Below are 25,219 nucleotides of genomic sequence, written 5' to 3'. Positions count from 1 at the left end.
GCCAAACCCTCAATCTGTCTGTGTTAATGTGATGTCTTCACTTCCCTTGAAGCATAATGCAATGTGAATGGATGAGAGCGTGATCATAAATTGGTCTATGTGTAAAGATGGACCTTTTAGAAATATAGAAATATTTTTCTATAAGAGTGAGGGTTTTTTTTGTCTGCAGCTTGTTAATTCCTCATTTAGTTGCAGGCAGAACTGCAGGCAGAAAGACGAGCTAATCCCTGTTCAAACTGGCTTACCGTGTTTCTGAGTTTGGTATGCGGATGTTGCAAGTGGCATCATTAATTTTAATCCATTGTGAATCTGCTGTAGCTGTAAAGTACAAAATCCAGGGAAACCTTCAGCCAACAGAAGGCAGTTAAACACACCGATCTGGCCTGACATGTAAAGTAGTGCGACATTATTCAAGCAAATAGTCACAACCAGCTGCTCATCTAAGTGCAGATTAGCAGATTTCCCATCCGGGCTGTGAGCTTTATCCTTAAAAAAAACATTCTCAGAAGTTTCACACATAACATGGAAAAATGACATTACAGGAGCTTTGCCCGGTGAAATGAATCCGCTCTGAAAAGTGATATAAATGCATACGACAAAATACAAGGTCATGAATTCAGAAGTATAGCAGTGTGTGTGCACACATCTGTGGTACATTTTATAAGTCAAACCGGGACAGCACTCTTTCACACACACTCACAGTGAGGTATGTGTCAAGCCAAATTGCCAATAAAATTTTTCTGACCTGAGACTTGATGGAAAATCTATCTTAAACTTACACATAGGTGTGATGCTTCATTGGTGACACTCATAAGCCGGAAACATGAATGACATTGAAAAGCTTGAAATGCCTTTTCTATCTGCATGAAAACAGAGAAAAGAGCTCTGGACTCCCTAAAGACCTTTACTTAAAAACCAAGAACAGGAAGAGTAACAAGAGCTTCTCTGAAAAATGTGTTTTGTCATTGATTTTGAAAAGGTGTGATGAACTTTCAAAGGCAGGATTTGTAAGTAGACAGTCAGAGTACCTTCAGAGGCTGACATGGCTGCAGTCAATATAAACAAATCAGTCACTTCACATCATCTCTGTAAATCAGCCATGTGGTTTATTTTCAGGTTTAGAGCTGGGGAATTACTTCACTTTTTCAGTATTGTAGTGTCAAAGAGTTTAGAGGTTGTGTATGTTTGGGAGGAGTTCATTTCAATTGCATCTAATTGCATATATGCTAGAATAGTGAATCCCTGCTGTCCACCTGTAACTGAAATCTATGTTTTTTAATTAATGTAGTATTGCCAAAGTATTAGTTTGTCATATTTTTACTTATTTTTAGAAATAACTTGTTTTTGTTCATATATGAAGCTAAATATAATAGCCTACAAAAAAATTCACATGCCAGCAGAAATATGCCTCTCAACATTTTTGGTCAACATACTGTAGGTTCACCATAGACATGTTGGGTAATCTACAGACATGTTGGGTAATCTACAGACATGTTGGGTAATATAAAGAGAAAATGAAAATCCACAATACCGACTTGTAAATCAGAAATGTAAATCAGTCAACCAAAAAATGTAATAAAAAACCCAAAGAGGAATACATATTCTAGATCTGTGTGTCTTGAACAATGTTGGCATGTCATGACGTGATTCATGCCTTTTTTCAAAGAGTTCTGGAACACAATAATGGTAAAATAGAATGTATATTATATAGGGTTTTTTTTTTAAAATAAAAAATATTTCATGTTATTGGCCAAAATTGTAAATTGAATAGTTAAACTACAAAAAATGACCCAAAAAGTAGTTGAAATACTTGACGCAGCACAAAACATGAATATAGTTTAACTACCAGCAAGTTACAGCAAATTGTAGTTAAGCTTTGTAGTTAAACTACATGTAGTTTAAGTCTCCCCAACACCGACAACAAGTTAACATCACCGGTCATTTTCATTATGTCAAATAAAACAATGTTTGTCTGACTGTCCACATCCATCCATCCATCCTACCTTTCTGCCCTTTTCAACAGAAGAAAAGCGGCTGTTCAGCCTTGTAGCCGTGCGTGTCTGTGTGTTTGTGTTTGTGTTTGTGTGGGTGCAGTCTTTGCTGAAGGAGACTCTAGGATCTTCTAAGAATCTCATTTGGTGTTTGTTTATTTTTGCCTCCAGGCTCTGAGTCATCTCAGTCCACAGTCGGTGTTTGGGGGAAATGAAACGAGAGCTAGCTGTTCTTACACACAATGAAAAAACACATTGATTCTCTTTTTTTTATTTTTTTATTTTTTATTTTATATTCTCCAATATAGAACACCAAACAATACTGTAAAGCTCTGAAGCTTTGTTGAGCACGTGTGGGACTGTGTGGATTGATCTACTTGCTGCTGGTGTTTTGCAGTATTAACAAGTTCAGTAAAGAATCATGAATCGCGGCTTCTTTAGTTTTGTGTCGCTGTCATTCTTGGTTTAGCCTCCAGCCGTCTTCCACTGTGCGTCCTATTGTTTAAACATCTTTGATTTTGACAGAATCCTACAAGAAATCTGTTGTCATAAACAAAAGCAATGTCTGCACCAAAGTAAATAAGTTAAATCGTTTAATCGTTTGAAATGCCTCAGATTTCCATTAGCAACTCTGAAAATTGAAAGAAAATTGATTTGTGTGTGTATGTGTGTGAGAGTCAGGTAGGATTATGGATATGAGCTTTGATTCAATAGCCCCAATAGTAGAATAAGAAGAAAAGATGACAGGATCTAGGTGATTGTCTGGCAAAAAAGATTTGAAGTATTATAGATCTTGTCCGCCTCTCAGAAGCTCTGGGTTTACATAGATTTGGAAACCAGTCGCGCTGTATTGCTGAACAGCAAGGCCACTTGACAACAAATAGATCAGTGAGTTTGGCAGAATGATTCAGGGCATAAATGTGAGGATCTTTTGCCCACGCAGCCACTCTGAGTCACAGCAGGCACACACAGGGTTGAGCTTGGTCCTTGTGTAACAATTCAATTGTGCTTGTTGACACCATTGCAGGTACCTGCTGACCATACATCTGAACAATTGTGTATGTTTTTAAAAAAAACTGATCAAATTTATTGCAAGAACACTGTTATACACTATGTGCAAACACAGGCATAGCTTGTCTCTGTGAGTGTGAAAGTAGTTGTGGGTAATTTGCATTTTGAGTATCTCCATTTAATGCAAATTTGCCTTTAGGAGAAAGAAAAATCAAGAGGTATTTGTATATTTTTCATGGACCACCAGGACAGCAATCCTCTTCCAGCAGAGCTGAAAGGATGGAAGTGGCTACATAATGATCCATCATAGCTCCCGGTGCTGTGTTTTTACTGTGGGGGTTGAACTGCTCTACAGTATCATGCAGGTTCTTTATTGTTGTCCTGTAGAGAAAGCTGAATTCATTCTCTGTGGCCAGGTTATCTTCTGTTTTAGTTCTCAACCTTTTTGTCCCCATCCCCACAGAGAATTTCTTTGATCTCACAAGTACTACAGTTCCTACGGCTCATAGCTATTAACATACCATCAAAATGCCATCAGAAATGTAGTTTATGAGGGTTAACCAATTAATAAATCTCTGAAATGGTCAGATATGACTACTTACCCTCAGCACCATGTTAAATTCATCATAGCTCATTATAGCTTTTGTCTAACAGATGGAAGAAAATGTGGATTAGAGAGTAGCTTGAAAAGGTTGCAGCATTTGTAGCCTCTACACTGCATTGAGTGTAGTTATCATATTTACATACTTACCAACTGCACTAAATGTGTCTTAGTGACTTCAGGTGATTCATGATGTGCTGACAAACTGAAAGAGACATAGTAAACATGTGTATTTACGTACTGTAAGCACTATATATTTAAATAAAAAAATCATCTTTAGCTGTGTGGGCTGATGAAGCGTTGTATTAGGAGGTTACAGAGAGCCTAGAGATTATTTATGCAATAGCACAAGGTTTTGAGGTGTCTAATTCTTAGTAAACAAGACTAAAAGAAAGTTATTGTGATTGTTTCATCAATCTAAACATGATGATTAACATACACACACACACACACACACACACACACACACACACACACACACACACACACACACACACACACACACAAAATGCTGTACAGTGTTGCATATCATGTTACAATGCCAAATCATACACACACACCAACACAAATCTCTCCATGCTCACAATACCGAGCTCACATCACAGTATTTATTGCAGCTGCAACTGTGAAGGTGTCAAAAGACTGACTGGTTGAAAGTGTGCTTCCTACCGGTCCCAATCGGCAGTGTTATCTTGCCTCGCTTGCTAAGTGACAGCTTTTTTATTACTCCCATACACAGGCTGCTGTATTACTCTGCCTGGATGTAGGCTTTCAGAGCTGCCCCCCCCATTCCTTCACACACCCCCACACTTTGATAGGCATGAAATAGGCCCACTGCTGAGATTGCTCCTTAGTTCATAGAAACAGCTTAGCTCATACGGACACTCAGGTGAGTCACATACGTGCATACGCTCATTCATGCAACCTCACGCGCACTCAGGAACTGCTTTCTTTTTCAAAAGAGATATTTCAAGAATGATGTTTTTGATTTTGGCCTTAATTAACTTTTCAGTTTTTCTTTGAAGCAAAGAGCTAAAGACGACATAAAGGAATGTGCTCCGAGGCTGCAGCCTGCAGCGCAGCCTTAAGTCATTACAGTAAGGAGGATGTAAGGGAGGGAACATTTCCCCTGTGTCGTCGCTTTGCTTCCATGTTGCTTAGATGTTATTTGAAGAACTTAAAGGATAAGTCTTGCTCAATGTATATTTTTCTTATTGTTACCAAATCCCATCTCATGAATTCCAGAACCCAACAATGCATTAGCCAGAGTTTCAGTGCTTTCTGAATCTCTGTTATGGCTTTCTATCCTCGGCCCTCTGGCCCCTACTGAAGAAATCCATCTTCAAGATTGGCTCACAGAACAGCTCGACAAATGTTACTCAAACATAAGCAGTGCTTTTGTTAGGGACTCATTTCAGATAAGGATGAATACACCTTTGGTTGTAGTGAGAACATTCTTAATGGTGCAGGACGGGATGTGGGATTGACTCAAAGTCAACAAAGGAATGTCTTCTTTCTGTCTATCAATCTATCTGTCTATTTGTCCGTCTGTCTATCTCTCTATCCATCATTTGAGAGTGATTAATTTATGTTTTTCTTCTGTCACTTGGGGAGCTGAAGGGAAGTTCATCACTCTTAATTTCTCAATCCTTCATTATGATTAAATCTTGATTTAATTGGAACATGATTAATGACCATATACAAACGTTGTGTCACCAGTTTCCCACTGGAAAAGAGCTTTATTGGATCGTAGCTCCTTGCTGCAGTTTATCAGCGTCCTGCACGCTTCCTGTTTTTCATTCTTTGACTCTGTTACTTTATCCTCTCTTTCTTTTTATTATTTATACATGCACGCACACACACACACACACACACAACTTACTTTGATTGATATTAGGAATATATCCATTTGATATCACAGCCGATCTGTTTGGCTTCTACATTTTTTTTATCAGTCATCACAAGTGTCTGCCTCTCTTAATTACTCAGTCAATTAAATATGGAGAGATAATTAGTCCACACAACATGATGATTATCTGCAGATGGCTCTCTTTTCCTCTCAAGTGAAGTCATTAACATCGCAGAGGAATCTGTGCGCAGGCATGTTTAGGGTTAAACACAAGAAAAGCAAAAACAGTATTTTTTATGTGCCAACACACTGAATTACTTCTCATCAGATTGCTATGTGTAGAACAGATGCTTTGACTAACCTTCAGACTTGAATATGTGATCGATAGTGATGTACGCAATGCAGCAGAAGTCGCATTTGAGTTTTCATGTTCATAAGATGATGAAATGCATGTGGGAGGTAAAAAGAGAGAAAGCAGGGGAAAGATGCCGGAAAAGAAAACACATGTTCAATCTATACTGAAATGTGATGAATGATTCAAAAAATGACTAAATTGTTATAGGTCAAACTATACAGTCAATATAGTTTGAAGGTTTCCAGCACATTATCTACACTGACAGTATCCTTCCAATAAACAATAATACACATTTTATAATTCGATTAAATGAAGCTGAGAGGACGGAAACAGTCACATACCGTAGCCAAATCATAAACTTTTGACTTACACCATTTAAAATGGACAGCAGGACAAAAAGTAAACAACAAAGTGATAAGGAAAAAAAAATTGATAAATTGAGATGATGAGAGAGACTTATGAAAGAAAAGACGAGGACAGACCGGTAGAAGGACCAGAGATTCATAGTGTAATACAAACAGTGGTGATCACAGCTGTGTGAGGAGGACAAACAAAACGTGAGGAACGTCAGTGCTGCTACCTCCATGAAAGTGTGTCGCCTTGCCAGAATTTGGGTGATTATTGTAACATTTTAACCTACTTTATCTGGAGCTCAGGTGGCCTTAGGCATGCACCTCTGCCCCTCCCCCCCCCCCCACATCCCCCCATAGACTGATTTTACACTCGATGGAAAAGTGTGTCAGGACAGTCTTTTGTGCCTCCGAACTGTTTTTCCCATATCACAAACAGGCAATTCAATTTTCATTCTCAAACCGAATCCGATCCCCCCTCTGGAAGGCATCAGCACGCTTATTAAAGGGATAGTACAGCCAGAAATGAAATAAAAAAAACATTGACCATCAAGGGCAGCCAGGTTGTCTCCTGGTACATTGTTGTGCCTGCTTTAATTACAATAAAGTGTCAGAGGTTTTATATTTTAAGGCCGACATATATGACGACCCAGTGCTTCACAGTTACACACAAAGAAATATTTAAGCTTTCCCAACCTGTAAAGGTGTTTAAAAAACAATGTTGTATTTTGAATCATATATGCAGCAACTCTTATCAGTTATCACTTATCTTATCACTTTAAAACAAATCACAAACATACAGTAAATTGACCTGTCACAGTCTGAAGTGCCTTCGTCGACAAACACTTTAATCACTAATTACTTGCCAAGATTAATACTCATATAAAGGCAATTTGTCACCTCAGCTCCTAACAGTGAAGCCTTTTCAGCAATTATGCCTAACTGTCTAATAAACCTAATCTCATTTCAGATGCGCTCTAATCATAACCTATTTTATTTTCTCTCTGAATACTGAGCAGCTCTCTCCTCTACTGTGGCGGAGGAGGTAATGGGCGAATCAGTGACAGATCTGTGGTGATGACATGCAGTGTAGAGAGAGAGAGAGCAGAGAGAGAGAGATGAGAGAGAGAGAGAGATGGAGAGAGAGAGAGCGAGAGAGAGAGAGAAAGAGTTTGGTATGGGAGGATAATATTGCCATAGTGCCGGGGTATTAGAGCAAGTCATTACTGTCCATCAGTCAAATGAAGACATGTTTAAGTGGAGATGAATAGCCTTGTTGATTGGGGAAGACTTGTTATGGCAGATCTGTTTGGAAAAGCAGCTGGGGGGGGGGGGGGGGGGGGGGTTCATATTTCAATAAATATTTGATGGGCAAGGACAGCTGTATTAGTGTGTGTGTGTGTGTGTTCAGCAGTGGGTGTTTGGTTATTTATGTGTGTGCTTATAAGCATTTGCATAAGAACCATTTTAAAGGGGTTTTAAATGAAGAAGAAGATCACTTTCTCACTCCATCTCCCATGTGGGAAAATCTTATTTCATTGTCTCCATCTTGCCTGTTATCCTCTTCCCCGCTGTTCTTCCGTCCGTCCATCCATCCATCCATCCATCCATCCATCCATCCATCCATCCATCCATCCATCCATCCATCCATCTCGCAGTCTATCCGTCTGAACGCTGAATGAGCGGATGCACTGTGTAGACTTGTGATTTGAATCAACACAGGAGATAAAAACTGTGAGCAAAATAGAAACTATATCAACTATAAAAGCCAAGATATCTATACTCAATGTTATAACAAACTAAGCATTGAATCCATGTGAGTTTGCACCTTTTCTGACAAGTCTGACTTTTTTTCCCCTTTTGGTCTTTGAAGTTTGTTTTCGTTGGAGGAACCGGTCCTGTGATTCTTCTGGTCTGGATAATTAATGTGTGGAAGAGTTTTTCAGGTCAAACTAACACACTCTCTGCCACGGCTCCGACTGGCAATGAAAACTTCTCCGTCAAAAACATAACCCGCTATTTGCAACTAAAATGCTCTGTATAAATGACTGTTTAGTTGTCATATAACTTGTTATTTTTGCTACGTTCTGTGATTTGTCTCTGCTGTTGCTCAGGCTCCTGCCAAGCTTTCCTCTTTAGAACTGAAATAGAGCGCACCTGTATCACCATCTTTCACGGTCGTGACCTGGAAACAGGGATGCCTGCAAATATTTGGATGAAAACAAAATACCCTAGACAGGTTTCTCACATCACAGCTGAGCCTCAGTCACACACACACATTCATACGTGTGGATAAGTTACAATCTTCCACTCACTTCCATATAGGGCTATATTATGGAAGGACCCTGAGGAAACCCAAGAATGTGCAAATTCCCGTCAGAAACACTGAAACACAGCATCATCAGCACTGTGATGCATGTATGTTGCTGTTCCTCCAGAACAAAAAGTAACTCTACTTTGAGATAACCTAGACCTTACAGGATACTTTATAGGTTACAGAGGATCTAATGCATCATGCAAAATTGATTTTCTCAGGGTGACTTGATTTTTTTATGCCCAATTAAGCATTCTGATATTGAAGGATCTAGGTCACGTGTTAGCAATGAATAACGTGAGCGGTTTGACAGGTGAGGAAAAAATGAAGGATTGCTGACAGCACTGAATAATGCACTGTTCAATCAATATGCAGGGCTGAGCGTGTAAACACGATGTTTTTAATGAAGCCAGGAATGTGTTTTTAATACAAAGTCATCTCTGAAACTATAGAGAGGCTGAATTTAGATTGCATATTTTGTTTTCTGTCATATCTGCTCTTTAATCACATGTCCTGTGTTCTCCTGCGGTTTCCTTGCACACTTGAATCTAACTTCATTACTGCTCTTAGTTCTATTGTGCTTTTCCTGCAGTGAGAAGTCAAAACGTTTGCTGTGGAAAAAGGTCTATAAGATACCATAAAAGACATTTTTCTTCCTCTTATTGATAAAGAACTAATAACAGTGACATTTAAAAACATCTAAAATACCTCTGAATACAATACATGTTAATATATCAAATTAAATACAAAAATTTAGTTGCATTATCTTATAATTGAGTGAGCAATCTACAGTACAACGTGTACCTGTTTCATTTGCAGCTTTTTAAACGTCTTGGATCTTACTTCCTGCATCACGTGTGTCCTGTTTCAACTGTTTTATGAGTTTTACAGAGCTCACGGTTACATAATGACATTTGTAGCCAGCTGCTTTACACCTTTGTTTCAAGGTGTTACAAATGTTTTTGTATTGTGGAGGGAAAGGGAATAGAGCAGTTGTCTCTGGGGCACATTCACAGCTGCAGATGGGTCGCCATTTGATGGTTTCTCTACCAGGCTGTGGGGCTGTAGTCATCACCTGTATATTATTAGTAGTACAGTCAATGCAGTGTGTAAGTACCCACAAGTACCACTTGAAGGCCAGGGTTGAGCTTTAGCTAGCTTTGGTCAGGTTGGTAGGGGGAAATTCTCTGTCAAGGGTCGTCAGTTGCCCTCGTGCGTGCCTGGCAGTGAACGCATTATTTTCTATGTCAGTGTTTGTAATTATAGCTTCCTCCACAGTTTTTTGAAACACCAACGGCAGGATTTGTGAATGGCTGTAAAAGGGATTAGTTAGTGGAGATATCTGACCATTATGGCATTATTGTGTTAAAGAAAAATTGTAAAGATGACATTAGAAAAGCAGTTTTGTTTTTGTTTGAATAAGATGTGTTACATAAAAGTGAGCTTTATGCGGTTAAGTCCAGACTGCAGTACAGCTCACTGACTCTCTGCCACTCTGCTGCTGCAGCTCTCTGCTCCTCTTCACTCTTCTACACACACACACACACACACACACACACACACACACACACACACACACACACACACACACACACACACACACACACACACACACACCTCTTCCACTCACACACATCACCCCTGAATTTACAGACATCCATACTCCCTACGTTAATGACTTAATTGGTTTAATGAAGTTTTCTTTTGTTATAGTTCAACTTGGTGTCTCCCTGTTGTTGTGACCACTGGAGTCATGTAATGACAGTGGTGCTCAGAGGTTTCTTTCTTGCACTCTCCATTTGCTAAAGTGTGATAAAGATAGCAAATATACAAATAACAAAATGAAACAGATTTTAATTCAAGATCAATTCTTAAGTATCTTTTAATGAGGTTCCTAAGCTGGTAGAAAAGTGCTGATGTATAAATGTGTGATCTCGAATTGGAGCAACGGTTTCAGCCTCGCACCTGCTATAAACTCGGAAGTATCTTTAAAAGTGTGTGTGTGTGTGTGTGTGTGTGTGTGTGTGTGTGTGTGTGTGTGTGTGTGTGTGTGTGTGTGTGTGTGTGTGTGTGTGTGTGTGTGTGTGTGTGTGTGTGTGTGTGTGTGTGTCAGCTAGCGTCAGTCTGGCGGCCGCTTTTACAGGAAGCTGACATGACAGTACAATAACTGTTCGTCAGGCTTAATTGGACACGGCAGTGATCTGCCAATCCACCCACAGCACCGGAGCAGACAGGAAGGACCAGTTATAAAACCGTTGCTGTATAACTGTAGTCTGAGAAGGAAACTATAAGTAAACAGAACTTATTTTAGTTAATTAATATTTTATATTAACTATGGATCAAATGTTGTTGGTGTGTAATGTGAAAGCAATCGTCAGCTGACTCAGCAGTTCTTTTCACCTCGATTACTGAAGATAAATTAAAGTATTGTGGATGCCTGCAGATTGTTGATTGGTGTCATTCCAGTTTTCTTCAGTTCATTAAAAAGAAAACAGAAATATTTTTCATTTTTTCAGAACATCAGAAAGACAAAACAACAACAAGCATCAGTGGAGAATGTGTTTATGTTTTATAGTAATGAGAATATCCAGCAAGAGTAACTGATGTAAAACTGTCATGGGACTCAAACACAGGTTGTTATTTACAGGAGAGGATTACAATTACATGTAAGCTTTGACAGTTTAGAGTGGAAAGACAGATACTGGCTCTCTGCTATCATACACTTGTGGTTCATTTCTGTTTTATTGCTTTGTACTTTTCATTATCTGTAGTTAACAAAAACAGACTCAATAGGATTGGGAATAAGTGTAGTTAATTATTAAATACACATCACAGTATTACACTGCTATGAAAAAGAGTTGTTATTATCAGGATGAAGGCACATGGGTCACCTTTTTGGGATGATTATAACTGTAATTATTATTTATTTATTCATTCCAGAGGGGTCTTGATCTACTGAATGCATGGGAGCAGTAGAAACTACAGTCAGCATGTCCTTGATTTAGTGGGTTAATGAGGTTGCAAAGGTTTGTAGTATAGTCTGCTGATTAGTGTACAGTATATAAACAGGAGTACAGAGAATGTGTTGTGTTAATGATACAGCTAATGAGGCCATTAGTGTAGTTTTTTTTCTTCATTTTAGTTAAATCAGTGTGTTGATGTTTGCTTTTTGCTGTCTCTGCTTCTCGACCAGTTTCTCTCTCCATCATCCTGTCATTGATCGCTGGTGTTTTCCTCCTCCCTGCTGACTCGAAAGTAACAATGAAGATGCTGTTACCTATTTTATTCAGATTCTTTGCTCACACACACACACACGCACGCACACACACACACACACACACACACACACACACACACACACACACACACACACACACACACACAGACGCACACACCTATTTAGACATTGTAGGAGGTTGACAGTATCAAAGCACCTACCTGAGGCTCTTGGGGAGGTGAAATTCAATTTCCTGTCTTGGAGAAATCAGTCAGACAGAAGCGCTGTCAGGCTGTCATGTGATCATCTGAAGCAAAGACGCATCCAGCCTCTTGTTAAAAAAGAAAAGAAGAGATGAACCTGCTTGGTTTTCAGTTGGCTGTCAGTCTCCCTGGACGTCACGCTGTATACATGTTGTTTCATCAATTGTAGGTGGAAATATCAAAATGCTGGATGGTGGATTTTTACTCCTCTAATGTTTACTAATGTTGCTGCCTAATGTCAAGGGTTTTCATGCTGGTGTTCAGTTGGTAAAGTATTTGTGTGTGAACATGTACAACAGATCTAAGTCCTCTTTTCCATCTCTCTTCAGGAACCTTGGAAAGTCAGGACTCAGAGTTTCTTGCTTAGGACTGGGTGAGTAGTCTGCATTGCACCTCATCCACAGCACATTTCTCATCTTTCTCATCAGGCCCCAATTAGGAAACAACAACAGACGTTAAACTAAATGAAAGATCTTGTGAGAGTAGTCATGATGCAGCATATATTTTGCTGTTCGAGCTGAGCTTTGCATTAAGTCAATTATACAGTTAAATGCATAAGATACTTATTTAGACTAAACCATGAAATAAATGTGTCAAGTTCAGTCTGTTTTCATATTAAACCAACAAATCTACTTCAGCGTCATCATTCTACATCCTGGTTCAAATAGTAAAACAAATACAAACTCATTTACCAATGTATCTGAAATAAAATAAAATGAGTGACTTTAGCCTTATCGGTTGGTATCCTGCCAGCTGAACTGTGTGTGTGTGTGTGTGTGTGTGTGTGTGTGTGTGTTTTGCTCTATCAGTGTTGGATGCAAGTAGAAGTTCTCCACTTTTCATATAATAGAGTCAAATCCACCCCAGTCTCAGTATTTAGTATGAGAGTGGGAAGAAGACAACACACACACACACACACACACACACACACACACACACACACACACACACACACACACACACACACACACACACACACACATACACACGCTCCTATTTCTGCCAACATGAAGAGCTCTTGAACAGCAACAAGCATATTTTGTGTGTGTGTGTGTCTCCATGTGTGTTTACTTGTTCTTGTTCAATGTTCCCCTTCTTCTGGGAAGAACTCTCACACACACACACACACACACACACACACACACACACACACACACACACACACACACACACACACACACACACACACACACACACACACACACACACACACACACACACACACACACACACAGATATAAAATGCGATAAAAAGCCAGAAGGATATACGCTACAGCACTGTACACACATTCCCAGCTTGACACCATTGAAGAATAAGTAACTATAAATTCACCAGAAGTAAAGACATACTGTACAACAGTAGACCTGCAACATCTGGACTGAATTATCAGTTTTCACTGAACAGTGATGATTCACTGAATGATTTAATATTGAATTAATGTGGGAGTTCATTGTGTAATGAATTTTCTAACATGAAGTAAATCAAAAATCCCATGTTTTGTTTCAACAATATTCAACAGCAGTATATAGTCCACATTTTGATTTTCCACAATTTTTTTTCCATCACAAAATCAAAGATTATTTTCTGTCTGAGTTGAATAAAGCACTGCCATCACTTACCAGAATATGTATTTACATCCAGCAGCTCTCCTCCTTGTTCTGACTACTATCAGTGACCCACTTGGGTCCACTGTTTCTTGTGGATTCCTGTTTAATTTATACATAATATCGGAGTCCAGTTATTGAAGTTTCAAAGAGAATATAAACCATCAGCCATTCAATTTTCACTAAAGTTTAAATATGTATTAGTTTTTCATTCCCAAGCTTGGAAATGCTGCTCCAGTTATCATAAGGAGACTCTAATGCTGTTTATAATTAAGTTGTGCATCTTCTTGAGAGTCCACTCCACAACCCTAATACCTCACTGAGCTGAGAAACATCGTTAAAATCAGAGCACATGAATCTGAGTAAATCCTTTTTAAAGTAACTCAAGTTTTTAGGTCCAACAGATATAACAGACATTTCCTCTTTATCTTAAACATTGTCTTAAACATGTGCAGACAACACATTTGCACAGGATTGTTCTCACTTTGATAAGATGTGATGATTTGCATGAACCCAAGCATAAAAACCAAGATTTTAATCACAGCATTGTTACTGTCAGTAATGTGTCAGTAGCAGACCTGCAGGATCCTGAGGATTTACCCTTGCTCAGATAAGGCTCTGGAGGTCACAGATCAGCTGCCATCCAGTAAATCGGATCAAAACGTCTGGTGCGCATTGGGACAGGAGCTCTGGCAGCTTAGACAGGCTGACCTCGACCAGGATGTTGTGTGTACAAACAGAAGACGCTTTGGTCGGCTGAGTTAGAAAATAATAGACAAATGCTTTCCGGTCAGCAACAAGAAGAAGCTTTTTGAAAGTTAGAAGAGACAGGAAGAATGATATCATTAGTACAGTAGTTAATCATGTTTTTCTGTACGTGCTTTGGCTGCTGTTCTGACATACTGTCAACACTCCTGTACGTCTCTGTCCTGCTGACTCTTCATTCTGATACTTACTGAGGGAACTCTTGCTGCTGTCCTCTGCAGGCGTCATTCGTTGCGTGGATTTATCCTAAATTATACTACCCGTTATATTTTTCAGCAGCTCCAGCACATATTTGCTTACCGGCTAAACTAAATCACGACATTCGGCACAAGACGTCCCCTATTTTTAGATACATGCGTCATTTGTGATGCTTGACCTTATATATGAGTGAATAGCAGCACAGTGGGCAAATATCTATTTTTATCTCAACTTTAAAGTGACAGAAAATCTCATGTTTGCTTCAAATGACCTTTTATGTGAGACGTCTTACAAGAAGTAGAGGGTATCTCCTTGCAGTGCAACATGGAGTGAATTTCATTCATGCACATACATTTAAATTTTGAATTTGCTTCATTATCTACATTAGCTGCACCCTAAAATTACTACTATTTCAGTTTGTTTTATAATATTGTTATATAATAATAACAACCTTTATTTGTATAGCATGTTTCAAACAGAGGTGCTTCACAAAACAGAAAACAAAGTCCCTCAGATGGATTTCAACAGGCTGACTGCTACAGAGTTTATGGTCCCAAAAACAGTGAAAGAGCTCTGGCTCTGTGGCATGCAGGACTTTTGTTTTCCAGACTTTCCAGGCTGTCTCTGTGCGCCGCTACCCCAGGTGGTTCACGGTACACTGAGAGGTCTGACTCAAACTGGCTGAGCTGCACGGTGCAGAAAAGGTCAGCCTAATGCCAGCTGCCTGCCACATGCTGCGCCCAGGGCAGACATGATGCTGGCAGGAGAGAGGAGGAAGAGAGAGGGCGAAGAGCGGGCTGCTAAACGGTGTTTCACACTTTCACTTGAAAGAATAGAGCCAAGACAGAGGAGTGTGTGTGTGTGTGTGTGTGTGTGTGTGTGTGTGTGTGTGTGTGTGTGTGTGTGTGTGTGTGTGTGTGTGTGTGTGTGTGTGTGTGTGTGTGTGTGTGTGTGTGTGTGTGTGTGTGTGTGTGTGTGTGTGTGTGTGTGTGTGTGTGTGTGTGTGTGTGTAGTTGGTTAATTAAATGAAAACTCCACCAATTAAACATTAGAGTTTGAGCACAATTGAGTTATTTTTAGGGCTGTTTGTCCTAATAGCAATCATCAGACCACACGCACATGCACAAACTCACATACCTGACTGACAGCGCAGCAGACCGAAGCATTAATGAAACCTACAAATTCAATCACGTTTAAATGTGCCATTGTGTCATTTGCCTCCATTTGCTGTTGGTTATGAGAAACGCCGCCAGGAGAAGATGTAACTATGGCAGGAGTCACACTTTAAAGAGCCAATCAGCATTTGCATGATGATGCCTCGAGAGAAGCACCGTCTCACCAGCCTCGTTTACATAATGGTTTAATCGGTTGAGGGAGAGTTATTGTTACTTGTTCAGAATTCCCAAAGCCTTTCCCCACATTTACGGTATGAATTTATACAGTGAATACGTTTTCTCTTCACATCAGAACAACATTAAACAGACACTTTAAAAAGTCTTAAAAAGAGGTTATTTCAAGTGATTTTAAACATGCTATCTGCTATTTTAAACACTTTGAACCTCACAAACTGACTAAAAATCAGAATGTGTTGAAATATCCAATCATGCTTAGACACTAGAGAATAGCAGATTGACCTTGACAGCGAGTGGCTTTTACTATTAGGATAGCCAAGAAATCACACTCACAATTTTGTACAAATGAAACACACAAGATATATAGTGTGAATTATTTAGCTTCAGAGGAGCTGGTAGGCTTTTGTTTTTGTTAGCGTCACACAGCCAGCTGTTTCCCCCTTTTGTTTGTTTGTTTGTTTACTAAGCTGAGGCCTGGCTACTTATCTAGCACACAGAAATGAGAGTGGTATAAATCTTTGCATAAAACTCAAGATAGTGAATAAGTGTATTTCCCAAAATGTTGAATTGTTTATTTATTTAAATTCATTTTTTTTCTTTTTAACTTTGTCAGTAGATATGGTTTTGAACGTCAGTATAAGTCTGGTGCAGCTGAGAGAATGGAGCTCTGTATAAAGAGATTATCATATACATATCTATCACTTTCACTCCATAATAACCTTTTGCCATTGTTTTTTAAATGTAAATGAAGTGCAAGCCTAACATCCACATTTTCTTTTTAGTGTATTACAATGTTCAGCATACTGGAACATTACTCTTAACCTCACCATATTTAACTTATTCATAATTCATATACACGTAATCGATGTGTGTAGCTGAGGAATGAATAACATTCATTTTGTGATTTTTTTTTTTCAAAAAACAACATTTTCTGAGTCTGGGTTCATTTGCTGTGTGCTGATGTTGGAGGCACTCTCTACAGACAGATGAATTATTATTCCACACATACAGTCATTACAGGGACAGAGTGCAGGAGAGAGGGAGGGCTGATGAGAACAGGAAAAATGAAGAGGAAAGATGTGTCTTGCATTTCTGCCCTCATCCTGCCAGTCTTCATCTTTTACCCTCTCTGTCTTTCTCATTATGAACTCCGCTTTTTCTCTCCTACTCTCTGTTTCTTTCTTTAATTGTTGTACTTTCTTTTTTGTAGAAGGAGGAAAGGTAATTTCATCCACCAGTCACCTTTCCTCACCCCACCCCCCACCCCTTTTTTTCTATTTTTTCTTTTTCTTTATATGTGTCCCTGTGGGAAATGTTCTTCTGGGGCTCAGCTGGTGGTATGAGAAGCTTATTTTTTGGTTAAAAGAGGTTGGATAGAGGTTAGATCAAGAGGGCTAGAACACGCACTCACACAGACACGCACTCACACACTTGCAAAAAGTTTGTCCTACAGGTTCAACAGAGAGTAAAAGACCAAAAGAAAAACTGAGGTTTGTCTATCCAATTCAATCAAATATATACAAATCAAAAAGGTTTAAAATGACTATATGCCACCTTTTGTAATAACACTGAGTTCAGCTGCATTAACTAACAGGAGTCATCCTCCTCAGAAAACTGTTGTCATTCTGAAACGGACTTTTTAGGCCTACTTGCCAAAATTCAATCTCTTGGGGGTTTTTTTGTTTTTGTTTGTTTGTTAGTTTTTTTACCATAACAGCCAAAATTTGAGTCAATATCAGTCATTTTTCTAGTTCACTATCAATAAAAAAAGCTTATTCCACATTGCAGCAGCAATTTAATATCAATTCAATTTACATCTGCATGCATCTGAAAAAGTCACATAGTGTGTAACAGCCTCCCGTGATTACAGTATGCCTTTAACCTCTCATGACTTAATTGAAACTGAATTGATTTTAAAACAGTGATTATGTCGGGAGACAGACATGGAGCGTATAAATTAAGTGATTAGTGAATTTAACGTGACCTCTCAGCACAAGCATTGTGCTGCTGCAGATAATTCACTTTCTCTTCTTTCACTGAAAACAACTAATGAAGTGACCGCAGGGAGGTCTGTAGTGGCATCACTGTGCTGTCAACACACACACTGGCTCCAACATGCTAATTGGTTAGAGGAAAAATTATATTAAAAAAGAGTGTATGTGTGTGTCTGCATGTGCAAACCCATTTTAATTGGCTGACAAAGCAAAAAAGAAGTGGATGGAGAAGTTGTTGATCAGCATTAACCTTCTGTATGAACTCATAACTTTTTTCCAGCCCTCACACGCCACACGCCACAGTCCAGTCAGGACCATATTTTTCCTTGAATGCTTGCTGCACTGATGCAGCATTATTGATTAATGAATTCTTAAAATGGTTCTTAAAATCCTGCAGTCCTGCAGTGTGAAGATGAACCTGTTCGTGTTGTCACTCTGGTACTTTTGCAGGATAGACACTTGAGTGGACTGAGAGTTATTGCAGCTCCTCTACCTTCTTCTGCATTTTAAAAAAAACCTCATTTCACCTCCATAAATCCTTCCCTCTGCGGTGCAGCTGATGTCACTCACGGCCACTGCAGTCTGTGAGTTGTGTATAGATGAGTTAAGCTAGTCAACCAATATGCTAAACTGTTTGTCAGTGTTTATTACTCTTCATAGTTGTCAGTTACAGTTACAGTATCGGTATCAGTCTGTGAGCTTTGTTGTTTGTCAAAGGGCATTTGATTTTGTCAATCCAGCTGTGGTGGTGCAATTATATGCAAAAGACCTACAACAAATATTAAAGTTCATAATCTTCAGTTTCTGTTAACATCTGTCAGAAAGAAGTATTTCTGAGGCTGCAGTTGTGAAGTTACCTTTGTCAACCTGCTGAGAGAAATAACAGGAACCTCTTTTTTAAGTACTGTGTTGCACTGTAATGTGTTTGTCATTGTGTTCACCCCCCCCCTAAGCGGTAGCCCAAAAAAAGTAGACAAGACAGAAGCAGATATAACAGTAGACAAAGGGGATTCAAGTAGAACAGTTTTTGAAGGAATCAATAGAAATTGAAGAGGAAGTACAGGAGACAAGGCCACGCAACAGACCTGAAAATAGGTCTAAAGGATGGTGTGTGTGTGTGTGTGTGTGTGTGTGTGTGTGTGTGTGTGTGTGTGTGTGAGTGAGAGAGAGAGAAAGTTGCTCTTTTTGTTTGTATGTGCACGACCAAAAATATAAGCTACCATGCAATGTTTTCAGGGTTCAATGCACACACAAAACAAACACTGTAATGCAAAATATAATTATGCTTTATAAAAAATACCATACATCTGCTCTGATCCTACAAATACGAAAAAGTTCTTAAACTAAGAAGTGACTTCCATAGAGGTGAATGTCAACATTTAGTTTTATATATAAGCCAAGTCAAACTGTAATTTGACTTTTTGTCTGAATAAACGGATAACTTTTCGAGTATATGCCCATCTAACAGATGTACTGTGCTTTCTTACTGGGGCTTGAAATGAATCCAATGAAAAAATATGACTCAGCTTTTCTATCTGTGGGCTGACGTGCCGAAAAATGAGAGTTAGGAGATCTGTTAAACTGAGACACCAGAGAGAAATGTTTTATCTAAATGTGTGCCATCTATCTCGCTGCCAAGCACAGGACTGAATTCAAGAAGGTTAAAAAGACTAAAAGCATAAATGACACCTTTTTCCAAACCGTGCAACTTTTCTTACTCAACTTCTCACTCATTATTCTCCACACTCTCTTTCTCCCTTTTCTTTTTTCTAACATGTCTTGCTAGCACAGTTAAGCTGATGTCAGTTTTATTTTGACTCCTTTGACCTGTCATTTCAAGTGTATGGCAGCAATAAAGCATTTTTTATCAAGTCAAACAAAAAGCTTTCAGTATTAACATGTAATGTATTGATATGTGTTTGAGCTAGCTTGCTGACTCGAACAGCTTTCAGCTGTAGAAGAAAGTTTTGCAAGGTTATCTGATTTAGTAGTGTTGCATAGCAACATCAAGGGCCATTAATTGCACTTTCCACCAGCAGCTGCCAGTAAAAAAGAGCCATTTGTTGGGCCTTAATTTCCATCGAACAGAAAAACTCAGTTGATCCTATAGGAGCAGTGGCCTTGACATTAGAGCTCTGCAGGGTTTTCATCTCATGCTGAGCCCTCCGCTCAGACTCAAAGCTCAGAGCCACGACCGGACATTGTCAGCTGTGATTACAATTCCACCACACTGGAGGTAGCTTAAAGGACTGATTGAATACAGACACACTCACATGGATGTACACACACACACACACACACACACACACACACACACACACACACACACACACACACACACACACACACACACACACACACACACACACACACACACACACACACACACACACAGGCAAACACACAGGCAAACATTTCATTAATGTCTAGATAAGAAATTGCACACAAGCACACAAAGTGCACATACTGTATGATAAAGGCAATCTGTAATGACTGTAGGTACAGCTGAGGCTTAGCGAGGTTGCCATGGTTACTGGTCTTAACAATTTCCAAAAGCAACCTTTGTACAAGTGATTACCATTATCTCGAGCAGCAGCATCCCCCACTCAACCCCCCCAGCACTGACAAAAACTGCGTTTACGACTCTGCTGATGATGCATGTTGAGAGCCGCAGCTTTCTGCTCCTGATTAAGTTAAGATCATATCATTATGCACCAACAGATCCAATTTATCCTCAGGGTGTCATCTGTAAGTTAAACCTCAGTGGAGTTGATGGTATTGCAATGTATAGAAATAATGAGATCTATTGTATCATAACAACCCGTCTGCTGAAACGAGCAGATGGTTAAATGCCTTTTCATTGTCCCTCGCCTCTGAGGTACATCATTTGTTTTATGACAGTTGAGCAACGGAGGCCAACAAAGTCAGAGGAAGAATTGTCTCAACAAGACTCAACAGGGAGATGTAATGTAGAGCAGAGAGAGCAGGGAGAGGATTTCTTAGTAGTTGCTGGCATTATTTTCAGAAGACATCCTCTTCACTGCTCTAAACGAAAACTCATTGATGGAAGGAAGACCTCCTCCAGGCTACGGCTTCCTCTACTGGCTGAGAACTAAAGTAATGTTTAGTAATAGTTATGTTTCAGTTTATATATGATCTGCATTTATTTATTTAGTTAATTGTTATGTCAGTTTGTAGCTTGTTAACTACTCAGCTAGTGCGTAACGGCCACCTGCGTGTGATTTTACATCATCTGACAATAAGCATGCAGAGGAACGAAATGCATTAAATGATATTTTCAGTATAAGTCATGGTGTGTAGACTTTTCAGTTTGTTTCATGTTGTCAATAAGTGACAACAGAATGTAGTACAGAAAAGCCTCGGACATACAGTATGTCTGAGGTAACGTAGAAACATGCAGTATAGTTTGTCCATAAGAGGGCACTAGCAAGTTTGTTTTTCAACTGTAAAAAGTCCCACTCAAAACACATTATGGTCATAATTCACCCAACTCTGCCCATGTAGTTTTAATAGATTGAGCTATTTATTGAGTGTATGTTTACCATGGGAACTAATTTAAAGTATCACACACTGTGATACTGTGATACTCATTTTACACAATATGCAAAATAACTAACTAGATCAATAATAATCCTTTTTTTTTCAGATGACATTAATAACACGACTAATAGTGTTTTGAGAACACAGTTAACATTTTTCTATGATGGTTGTTTCTTACAGTAGTTTATTCTTGGGGTCCAGTCAGTAGTCTTTGTATATTAAATATGTTGTTTGGGTAATGGTTAATAACAAGTATATTCCTTGGCCACAGTAAAATCTCAATTTTGATTGGCTGGCAGGTGTCCTTTAATATCAGGACATCTAAGGTTGTAGGTTTTTGTAGTTCTGACACTCAGTACTGTACGTAAGGAGAGCAACAGTGAGGTTTAGTTGAAGCCAAACTAAAACAAAAAAAATCAAATTTAACGGTTCAGTGATGACTGTGATAATTGAATTTTATGTTAATCTGGCCACCCACTAACTAACACGAAGAGGAGGATGAGGAAGAGGGACATAACATCAGCTCTCATCAATTACTATGGTAACACATGCAGTTTGTCAAGTATTATGTTTTACTCAAGTTATCAGAAATTTCATATATTGACTGATGAATCATTATCAGATTTTTCTAAACTCTAAAATTTCAATATTGTCAATGATTTAATAAAATACAGTCTAGAATGAAACATTGATATATTGCATCAAAGTTTATTGCATGCATTAACAGCCCATAAAGTCTTCCATCTCATGCAATGTTCCCCTGGCTCTCCTGCCAAATTTCGAATGCGCTTCAGCACAAAACGCCTCATATCTTGTCAGGCAGCCCAGATTTTCCTGCAGCTCCCAGCACACACATAAGCCGTGCAGCAGGTTTGCGCCAGACATTTTTCTGATATAAAAAGGTGTTCCTCTCTGTCTGACAGAGCGTGACAGTTTTAGATAGCCCAGCTAAAACTGCTTTGACATAATCTGAATGGGATGTGTTTTCTGCCACAACAAAACTACATGCATAATTCAGAGAGGGAATGTGCTGAGGATTTAGTGTCACCTCTAGTGGGGGTGGCTTAGCCTTTTGTTTGCAGGGTAATCAGGAGCATGTAGTCAGATGTACACACACTCATCATACACGCATGAGGACACATAAGCACAGAAGGACGAGGGACACGAGGTCTCCCTAATATGCATGAAGGTAACAAGAAGAGTCACCAGCGAAGACAGAAAGCGCTAACAGGCACTTACGCAAGGTGATCCGTCACTATTGAGCCGCAGCTCTGAACAGGACAGATTCTTTCTCTGGGGAACCTGACAGCCTCCTCCAACTGGTGTCACAGCCCGGGGATTAGTAGTGTTTACTCCTGGATGTCAGACACACACACACACACACTCTGACAGAAAAGGACTGAAGGGGTAGAAATGTTTCTTAATGTTGACGTGTCTTTTTCTGTCTCCTCTCCAGGTACATGGGTGACATTTGGGGGACAGGTAACAGACGAGGTATGAAACATTTTCTTTTATGTTTGAGTTTGTTTAATTTTACCAAAATCAAATTACTGACTGTTTGAGTTTGTTGCATATATACAGTACAGTATTGATGAGTATTGAACGTGTGGTGTAAAAACAAGTCCTTAACATACTGTGCAAATATTTGATATTATAACCTTCCAATTTAATACTTATTAAAATCATTTATTCCTCTGACCAATATCACAAGCTGCCTGTGGCGTTTCTGCATTATCAGTTGATTAAACAACACACAGTTCATAAAAACTTGGTTTCTGGTCCATGGATGTGTTCTTCATTCCTGGTTTTAGAGGATTTCCTGTCTGTTTACATGCATTCAGGTCTTTTTTGGACAAAACAAACCGAGTTCGCCTGTAATTTACTGCATTATATAAAGAAAAAATCTGCCTTCTCTGTGGATAACATTTTATTTGATCTAAACAGTCTGATAGGTAAACAAACCTTTTTTGGCTCAGCATGTACAAAATCCATTAAGAATTGATTTTTCATTCTACATTTGAGTATCACCATTCCTCTATAGCATTTGAAAGGTTAACAAACAGAGGCACTTCAAATAAAACGTTTTACAGAACAGTTGCATACTGTGTCTGTGATATAGGGGGCGAGGTGATATATTGAATTAATCTTATTCTGAATGTGAAAATTGAGTACATTTAATATACACAAACAATTCATTTGTTAAAAAAAATAACAGATGATAGCTGCTACGTTAGCAGTTTTAAGTCACGATGTCCTGCTGTGAAGTGATTAGTTATATGACCATCTTCTGCAGTTTACGGGTCTGTCATGACTCCGGGTCATCTATAGTTTTGAGAGTTGAGGCACTGAGAGTTAATTGAAGAGTTTCAGTGTGTCTGTCCTTTGCTGGATAGTGAAGACCAGCGAGCAGCAGCAAGCAGATAACAGACTGATGTCTTAAGAAACACAAACAGCAGCAGATCCATTAGTGAGTACAGTTGTCTGCTCTGTCTGAGCTGCAACTGATCATTACACTGAATGTCTGTGCTCTAGTTGAAGCATCAGTAATTAGCTGTGTGGGATAACCTGTATTTTATGCATAATGATACAGTCTGGCAGGTGGTGGCAGGTGGTCTTTCATTAATCTTTCACAATTGTCTAAAACATAATATCTTTCCAGGATGCATTTTGCAGGCAAACAAAAATCTGTTAAATTGTGAATCAACGCCAAGCTTGAAAAAAAATACAGATTTCACTTTTTGGCCGTATCGTCCAGACCTACAGTACTTTGGCTTCAGTTGTAAAGTTTTTCCTGTTATTCTGTGAATTCTGCCAAATATCCTCTTGTAGGCAAACAAGTATCTCTGCTCTAAAACAATGACATGTGGTAGGAGCAGGCTGTGTAAATACTAAACCTGTTAAATGTGATAAAGAGGAAGTAAATCCTCTATCAGTGTGTGTAATTATACTGTGATATATTGAATTTTCGGGACAACTGATTGAGAAACTGCTTATGAATAAAATAACCAGACTGGAAAATCTGTTTTTGGTTTTGAAATAATCAAGTTACTCTATCACACTGATGCAAAAATCATATTACATTTTGCCACCCACAAGGGTAAGCTACCACAGTATTGAGTGTATGACTGATGGTTTATGAATTCATATTTCTATATTGTGTATATCATCACTTCACCCACCCCATCACATGTAAAGGAACAATAAAGGAATGAAATAAGCACACTGCCACTATAGATGCTATTCATCCCTGTTGCATCTTCTACTATCGGCCAGAACAGCTGTCAGTGTGACTGCAGGACATCTGTCACATTTTTCTAATTGACCGGTGTCACAGTTAACCTTGTTCAAATCATCGGCTGCCTGACCTACAGGCACGTGCTCAATTAGTCTACAAGCTTAATGTTTTTTATTGCACTCCCAACATTTATGATATAATGAGAGGAGGCCTTTTTTTCTTTTCTTTTTTTTTTTACATCAATCTCCACCTCCAACAAAGAATAGGTGTTCTCAGTAAATTATTCAGATTATTTGGTTTGGCTCAAACCTCACATAGGACATAAAAATGGAGCATTATGGGTCAACATATCATGTGTATGTGTACGTATTTAAGTCCCCTTTACACTCATGCTGATGAACTCTAACATATTCTGATGTTGCTGCTGGGTCTTGGCCTTGGTCATCGCAGACGTGCACCCATGCACACACACACACACACACACACACATGCACACACGTAGAGTGACACTTGGGGAGAAGAGAACAGAGTTCACTCCGGGGGGACACAGCTTATATA

At 39.0% G+C, this 25,219-nt stretch overlaps 1 protein-coding gene across 3 annotated transcripts in view; it reads left to right on the top strand.

Annotated features, from left to right (window-relative positions):
• Positions 1-25,219, top strand: part of kcnab1a (potassium voltage-gated channel subfamily A regulatory beta subunit 1a) — a 100,465-nt gene that overhangs the window by 55,568 nt on the left and 19,678 nt on the right. For all 3 annotated transcript variants that reach the window (XM_062418952.1, XM_062418954.1, XM_062418953.1), the window contains exons 2-3: positions 12,281-12,324; positions 22,883-22,920. In XM_062418952.1, coding sequence (XP_062274936.1) covers positions 12,281-12,324; positions 22,883-22,920 — 82 coding nt within the window. The remainder of the gene's footprint in view (positions 1-12,280; positions 12,325-22,882; positions 22,921-25,219) is intronic.

The sequence above is a fragment of the Scomber scombrus genome, chromosome 5 (assembly GCF_963691925.1).
Source record: "Scomber scombrus chromosome 5, fScoSco1.1, whole genome shotgun sequence".
Lineage (NCBI taxonomy): Eukaryota > Metazoa > Chordata > Actinopteri > Scombriformes > Scombridae > Scomber > Scomber scombrus.
Note: the sequence above shows the minus strand (reverse complement) of the source record. Positions and strands in the feature narration are given on the sequence as shown.